We start from the raw sequence: 8,621 nt of genomic DNA on the forward strand, positions 1-8,621 counted from the left end.
TTTTATGTTGCTATTTTTAGCGCATTTTCCAACGAAGTTGGCTGCGCTATTGCAGCCACTTTCTCTGTCCATCCGTCTGTCCGAGACCTTAACTACTCCTACAGTTTTCAAGATATTAAGTTCGTTCTTTTTGCATTTGGTAGCGTAGCCAAGGAAAATCTTTACAATTCAACTGCGCATGCGCAGACTTTGCAATGTCGACTTCCGATAACTCATCTCATAAAAGAATGGACCGATTACGATGAAATTTTGCAGGTGGATTCTTTATTAAATTTGTAGATCGGAGTGCGTGAATTGGCAATGTAGCCCAAAAAATAAATTAGGCCCTTTTGACATAATAATAATAATAATATGGTCTTTATGTCATCTTTGTGTATACACATTAATCAAAGCCTTGATTTTAGGGCGAAGTTCAGCCTAGGGCTGTTCTACCACTCAACTCTAGATTCGGCCAGTTTTACAATGAACTAGTAAAGCTTCATAAGGACCAATTTATATACAAATTATTATAACATACGACGGAAATTAACGAACCGTTACATCTCCGTTAGTTATGAACCGAATTGCATGAATCAATGTGCCCATAGCTTTAGCCATATAAAACACAATTCCAAAAGTTGAGGCTAATCGATCAGCATTCACAGTGCCCTTTGCGCATCTCGCCCATTTACAGACCGAATTTCAAACTTTCTTATTTATGAAGGTATTTAAATGAAATTTGATACATAGCCTCTTGGAATAAAAGCAAATTTAACGCCAGTTTCAAAATTTGGTTTTGCGCATGCGCAGTGCTAACTTTCTTATTTATGGAGGCATTCAAATGAAATTTGATACAAAGCCGCTTGGAATAAAAGCAAATGTAGCGCCATTTTCAAAATTTGGTTTTGCGCATGCGCAGTGCCAACTTTCTTATTTATGGAGGCACTCAAATGAAATTTGATACATAGCCACTTGGAATTTCATGCATATACACTTTAAATAAAAGCAAAACTAACATCAGGTTTAAAATTTGGTTTTGCACATGCTATAGCCAGACCCAGGAGCTCGTTTATATTTGTTTAATTTATTAATTAATATATTTTGTTGAAATTTTAACCACATATTTCTGGGGTGAAAGCAAACATATCGCATATAGTAAAAATCAGATGTGCGCATGCGCAGACTGCGCAATGGCAACTTTCTTATTTATGGAGATATTTCTTTGAAATTTTAACAAAAGTTGCTTTTAGTGTAAACAAACGTATCGCATATTGTAAACATCAGATTATTATCAACTGTTATTTATCGAGATATCTTTTTGAAATTTTAATCACAGATTCTTCTGTTAAAGGCAAACACAACTGATACTGCAAAAATTAGATGTGCGTCATGTCAATGTCAGTCATTTACTCAGAGTACAGGGTTATTTAGTAAATTTAGATATCGCGTAGCGCGGTTATTATAAGAGATATGAAAAACTTTAAATACAAAAGTTGTAGGTTTTATCGTAAATCGCCATCAAATGTAAAGTAAGAGAACATGAATATCGCAAATTTGGTAAATATTTAACGGAACGCCCTGTATATTTTTCAAAAATTGAATAGATTTCAAACATATATAATATGTAGACATTTACTTTAGAGGTTTGTGAAAAGAAAGTGATCATATCTAGAATTTGTAAATTTTGGTTACCTAGTTTTTGTTTATTGAAATAAATATTAAAAAGGAAAGTTGCTCTATGTTATTTCCAGTGTAAAAATAATATATTAATTAATAATGACCATTTGTTTTGCTATGGCAACTACTATAAATGCAAATATTTCAAAAACGGCTAAAGCAAATGTCAACATATAAGTATATTTTTTTGAAATCAGAAAGGAAAGATCTATTCAATTTTTGAAAAATATACAGGGCATTCCATTACAAATTTACCACACTTGCATTTTTTACTAACTTTGCGATATTCATATGTTTTTTACTCTACATTTTCTGCCGATTTGTGATAAACCCTACAACTTTTGTATTTAACATTTTACGGAAGCGGCGCCATCTTGAAATTATTTTATTTCAATTTGCAATGGTTGATTATGGCTATGAACCAAATTTCCAGTTTCTATTTCAACTTTCAACTGCAAGTTTAAAAACTTGTATAATAATGGCATCTACTGACGACGATACTTTGGCGATAATTGGTTGGATTATGGTGAAGAAGCGCAGTAAAACTAAAAAAAAAGCGTATTGAAAGAAGTGCCTGGGGGAAGGAATGGCTAATGAAGAGAAGCAAATATTCCTGTCGTGCGTGGTATTCCTCACACTTTTGCCAAAGACAAGTCTCACTTTTGTATATGAAGTCCCTCCACAAATTGAAGGTTTATATTATTTCACAATCATGAACGGTGCACAGCGGAAAACTGATAAATTAACCAATGATTCTACCACACACGCCAAACGTGTTGAAAGAGGTCTGTGCCATTATTCATAATGGTTTTTTGAATAGGATTTTATGGACTGTACAGTCCACCGGTGTACAGCACACACAGTGTTGAAAATTCCAGGGATTGGACTGCGCAGTCCAAACCTTGACGACAAACTATGTCTGTGGTAACCTTTACAGGATTGAAAGAATTAAGTGCAATCAAGTTGTACTAGAAAATCTACTTAGAGATTGAGATTGACCCTCGAAAGTTGTATACATGTGTTTACCTATTTCTTTTAGCTAATTATTATAAATATAGTACTATGCGATCAAAAATGAGTTGCTGTCGAGTCACCTTTGGAATTTTTGTTTACATGGGAAATCGCACTTAACTTGAACTTCCAAAGGTCACTCGACAGCAACCCATTTTTGATCGCCCGTTATAAATTACACTTTTGTTTCCGGCTGATCTCAAAAGGAAAACGATCCTGTAAATACACGCTAGCTAAATTCTGTATCATATTTTGTAAAGCTTAAAGTCTTTCGTTCTTTAAATATATATTTATGTAAAATGGGTTAAGTGGAAGAGCAGATGTAGGAGCTTGGGCAACTACTATCTGAACTTCGCCCTTTCAGTTGCTATTGCTCTCGCAATGTACTCACTTGTAATTGTTTTTGTTTACTGAGTTGATAATATGGGTGCAATATGTAACCAAATAAAGGTATTATTATTATTATAAAAATTGAGAACTCAAAATAAATATAAATAAAAGATATTAAAGTTAACATAGAACTAAAATAACTGTGAGTCTAAAGTTTGCTGGATTTGGTATTCGACCGAGTGCGCCATTTATTTATTTATTTATTTATTTATTATATGCTCGTTTGGAAAATAATAAATTGTATCATATTGAGAACCATTGCCTTTGTCTTATATATGGTAGTCTTTGAGTATTCTTAGACAGCAATCGATTATTAATGTCACAGTCTTGGAATTTTAGACAACAATTTGGGTTGCACGATTATCCAAATTTAAATGCTACCGACATCTTACTAATGCTTTGTTCATTTTAGGAAGGCAAAGTGAAATTACAAGTAAAAACTCACCTGATCAGTTTAGGTCTGTCGGATAATTCCATTACCACCCTTTTCAATCTTATAGAAATGGAAAACACGTTCCCGAAAATAATGAGCGCATTTCAGATTATAACTAGAAAAAAATCAACCGAAGCAAGCACGTTAGCCAAGCAAGGCTTGCAGGAGTTGAAGATCATCATACAAAATGCGGAAGCGCTCGGCGTTAATGTAAGTCGATACCGTGCTGCACTTTTACCAATGGGTTCTTTTTAGTTTAACGTTGTCATTGCTCCCGGCTTACTGTTTAATGTTCGACAGTATTCGGGCATGATGTGCCAGTTTGTGTGTGAATTAAAAAAAAAGAGAAGGCGAGGTGGAATGGACGTGCTCGCTGCTGGTGGCAGGTACGATGGTATGATTGCGAGTTATCGCAATGTTAAAGAAGAGGCTATTATGTTAAATAAAGAACTGCAGCAATCGGCAGTTGGGATTTCTATATCGCTCGATAAGTTAATCCAAGCTGTTCAAGAGGGCGGTGATTTCAGTGAGGCGACAACTAGCAACCTGGATGCTGTTGTGTGCTCTTTAGGTAACAAAATTGCGCCTAGAGAAAGGTTTCTGGTGAGTAAACGAGAACTTGTAATGGTCCTATGCATTAGTGTTTTTAGGTTTTAACTGATCTGTGGGCTGCTGGTATTCGTTGCTGTTTAATTGAGGCAAGCAGTCTCGAAGAAATTCAAGAGCAATGTACTGAACTTAGCGTTTCTCATATAATTATATTAAAAGAAACTGAGAAGGGTACCGTAAGAATTCGCAGCTGGGATAGAGATAGGTGAGTAGCCATGTTAATCACAAACTACCTACCAATGGCCTTGCTTAACATTTTTTAGCGCATTAAAAAAATGTGCTATTGTTTGCGTTTTGTCAGTCCCACTTCTACTGTTTTGAACTACTTGTAGGGGAATGGTCCTAGAGTCCTGGAATTTTTTGTAGTAGGTACCCTATACCTTGAAGGTGTGCCAGACGGGGATCAAATTTTGCTGTCTAAAAGGGGGGCCTGAGATGCTGTTTTTGAAAGTAAAACGTGCATAACTTTTACATACGACAACCAATTGGTCTCAGATTTTGCATACGCATGCCTTTAGTGGTGCCAAGTTAAACTATAGGAAATGGGGAGGGGAGGGGGGAACACATGTTTTACCCTTCATGGTATTCTAATGAAAGGTCTCATTGAAAGGAACAGTTTTCTTCAAACTACTGCCCTTCTTTCTGTCCTTTTATTAAAGTAAGGGGTGGAGTGGGAAGGGGGGGGGAACTAGTTTTATCCTTCATGGTACTGTCATGAAAGGTCTCAACGAAAGGAATTAATTTATACTAACCATAGTCTTCCTCCTCGATCCCTTGTCGTAATCGGTTATAATTCCTTATATCTTAAGAGTGAATTGTCAAAGGAAAATACCTACAAAGGGCGATTGGGACGTTTGGAAGAAATATAACCATTGGGCATTTAAATAAAATTTGATACATAGTCACTTGGAATAAAACCAAATTTAACGCCAGTTTGAAAATTTTGTTTTGCGCATGCGCAGTGCCATCTTTCTTATTTATGGAGGGATTTAAATGAAATTTGATACATAACCACTTGGAATAAAAGCAAATGTAACGCCATTTTTCAAATTTGGTTTTGTGTAGGATGTGCAGTGCCAACTTTCTCATTTATGGAAGAAATTTCGTCGGGGTGTTTAAAAAAAATGCGCTTTACCTGCACAAGGGTTGTGCACAATTTATACTTGTTATTTGTGAGAATGTATTTGAAGATCACAAAAATTTATTTAAAATTTTTTTTCAGATTTCAAGAAAAAGTAGTTAAAATTCCGGATTTAGTAGAAAATATGCAAAGAGTAATAAAACTGTGGAACGAAGGATGTGCAGAACATGTAATTCCTTTAAGTAATATTAAGAATGATAGCAGAATCAGTAGTGGCGATAGCCATGAAGCTATTGTATCAATCCTTTTTGTTACAATGGAGAAATTATCGGCGAACACGAGAAAAAGATACGAAAATCAGGTAGTTTGCTTTATTATTTTCCAGTTACCTAAAACTTATCTTGCATATCAGATTCAAATGAAACATTTGGTTTGTTTGTTTCAGATAAAATCCCAATTAGACAGTTTATTTAAACGGCTGTCGGGAGAAGTGATTGTGTTAGCGTTGAGTGTGGACTCCAGTGTAATCCGTAGTTTAACTTCGTACTTAGATTTTGAATCTGAACGTGTATTTCAGAACTCATTGAAGGTTGTAATTGAAAGGTAAAAGCTTAGTGTTTCTGCGATTGTAAAGATAACTTATTCTTACGTTACAGACACCAAAGGCATAAAAAATATTTAATGGAAATATGTGACGAAATGTATGAGCTCAAGTTGAAACACACCAACGCAATTTTAATTTTATACAGTATAAGTGATTATTTTTATAAGATGTTTTTATAAAAGCAATCCATGAACTACTGGTTAGGTTGAAGACTTTTTATTTTTACAGCTGCTGTATATTGTGACTAGTAATAAGAGTAGGTAGTAAAACTGCTTTGCCACAAAAAGTACATCATTATATCTATAAAATTGTGACCTGAACGTATTTATATAAATGATAAGTATTTTTTAAATTGATCATTTTTAAATTCTGCAGATTGACCTTTTCCCTTATAACACCTTCAATCGGTCACTTGTCCGTAGACGTTTTTGTGCTAAAAAATTGACCTTGTTTGCACCATTTTTGTAAACTTTATGTTAAAATTTCTCTCATTCTTGTTTCTAATAGGCTGTCATTTTTATAAAGAACAAAAGATGTATGGTGGAACGTGAGTAACTGTTACAGGTATTGCATCTCCCAGTTTACCGTCTCAATCCATACTCCTATTAACTTCAATGTTTCTACTTGTCTACACGTTCTTGGTTTAGCTTGATATTTATATTTTCATTCCTATTTTTTAGCTCTTGTTTGTTTCCATCGCTTCAATATTTGTAAATTTCTTTCAGAACTTGCACAGGTCATTAGGTCACCTGCGAATTCAATTGAACCTTTAAGTTAGCGGTTGACGGATTGTTTAAATGCGATGCACATTGACATAAGACACTGTAAACAACCCTCAGTTTTAACCGAGGATATGAAACTGAATTAATTTTTGTGGAAGAAAATCCCATAAGAATCTGAAGGGAAATAGCGGCCGAATTTAATATCTCTTCATCATAACCTATAAAGCGTACTCGAATTGACAGTGGAGAATGCGTGCGCATGTTATTTTGGTTGCATCAAATTAGGCGCCGACAAGCTGAACATTTTTTCGTTTTACAAGAAACGAAAAACTACAAAAAAGTAATCGTAACGATTTACAAAAAGCGCATTTCCACTTGCATTCATTTCCCATTTGTAAGACGCAACATCTGTTAAAATCATAAAAATCCGGCCACAAATATGAAAGATAGCGTTGCACATGTGCAATCCATTTTTGACGTGCTACTTCAATTTCAGTTTATAAGAAGAATTTCATTTCAATGCTTTTCTAAATAAGAAAGTTGGAACTGCACATGCGCAAACCTAAATTTTAAAACTAACGTTAGATTTTCATTTATTCCAAGTGCCTATGTATCAAATTTCATTTAAATGCTTCCATAAATAAAAAAAGTTGGCACTGCGCATGCGCAAAAACCAAATTTTGAAACTGGCGTTAGATTTTCCTTTATTCCAAGCACCTATGTCTCAAATTTCACTTAAATACTTTTATAAATAAAAAGGTTTGCAATTCGGTTTATAAATGGTGAATTTTGAATCGATTCAACTCAACTTTTGGCATTGCGTATTATATGACTGAAGCTAAGCCCATATTGAATTTCATGCAATTCAGTTCATAACTAACGGAGATGTGAAAGCGATCGGACATTTCTAAACAAAGTTATCGTTCACACAGACAGACAAAGGAACATACGGACAGACCAACAGACAGACGACAGACAGCAATACAAAATTATAAACGATCTCTAGGATCGTTAATAAACGCCAAAAGTGTAAAATTATTTAACATGTACAAATTAAAGCGACGCATCACCAACGTTCGTCTAGTTTGCCATGTAATGTGGGGCCGCCTTAATATACTAACCTTGCAGAACGTACTGTGTACTGATAGTAGGAGAGCTGGTAACATTTTTGGGTACGTATTTGAGGCAAGCTGAAAACTTGTCGAATACTCCAATAATACCCAAACACAGAATTGCAGACCTGGCTGAGGAGTAGCGGGGCTAACACGCCAGGTGCCTTCAAAGTTTGAAAAAATAATGTACGCTTGAAATTAGGACTCTGTGGCCCTGCGTCATTGATTTGTGAATCAATTTTAGACATACGCTAAAACACTGTAACAACTATCAAATGTGGGAAATCGATAAAAAAACTTCTCTGAAATTGATTCACATATATCAATGACGCAGGGCCAAGGGACTCCTGATTTGAAGGGTATACTGGCCGCAACAATGGCCCATATGAATAAAAGGAAGCAAATGCTTATACTTGCAAAATTCAAAGTAAATACTCGTAAGTACTCCTTCACACTGGGTGACTTAGCAGCGCTGCTGAGCAGAAGGACAGGACGCAGTGCAGGGCTGCTAAACTATGCTAAACAGACCAGTATGAAGGGGCAGTTACGAGTATTTACTTTGAATTTAGCAAGTATAAGCATTTGCTTCCTTTTATTCATACGGGCCAATGGGTCGCAATAAATACATGTAGGTACACCTATTTTGTGTTCACCCAACAGATGCAGTTAAGCTCCTCCCAAATTTAAATGAAAATTTTTAATTGGGCGAATTTTCAAAACCTGTAACACACGCAACTATTTGCTTCCATTACAACTAATTCTGATGACAGTGTGTCAGTGTGTAGATCATCCACATACTACTTACGCATTAACAGATACTTGACTGGGCATACCATACATTATTTTTTCAAATTTTGAAGGCGCCTGGCAAGGTGTTAGCCCCGCTTCTCCTCAGCCAGATGTGGAATTCTGGAAGAAGTATTGGACAAGTTTTCAGCGTGCCCCAAATACGTACCCAAAAATATGTTACCAGCTCTCGGACTATGATCCAAATAAAAAAGAG

At 35.4% G+C, this 8,621-nt stretch overlaps 1 protein-coding gene across 1 annotated transcript; it reads left to right on the forward strand.

Moving 5' to 3' along the window:
• Positions 1-3,300: 3,300 nt before the first annotated feature.
• LOC116160247 (eIF-2-alpha kinase GCN2-like) lies at positions 3,301-6,136 on the forward strand. Its single transcript, XM_031473398.1, has 6 exons — positions 3,301-3,700; positions 3,746-4,093; positions 4,141-4,304; positions 5,322-5,541; positions 5,626-5,783; positions 5,837-6,136. The coding sequence occupies exons 1-6, from the start codon at positions 3,560-3,562 to the stop codon at positions 5,961-5,963; spliced, it is 1,158 nt and encodes a 385-aa protein (XP_031329258.1). The 5' UTR covers positions 3,301-3,559; the 3' UTR covers positions 5,964-6,136.
• Positions 6,137-8,621: the final 2,485 nt, after the last annotated feature.

This window comes from Photinus pyralis, unplaced genomic scaffold (genome assembly GCF_008802855.1).
Source record: "Photinus pyralis isolate 1611_PpyrPB1 unplaced genomic scaffold, Ppyr1.3 Ppyr1.4_LG1, whole genome shotgun sequence".
In the NCBI taxonomy this organism is placed as follows: Eukaryota; Metazoa; Arthropoda; class Insecta; order Coleoptera; family Lampyridae; genus Photinus; species Photinus pyralis.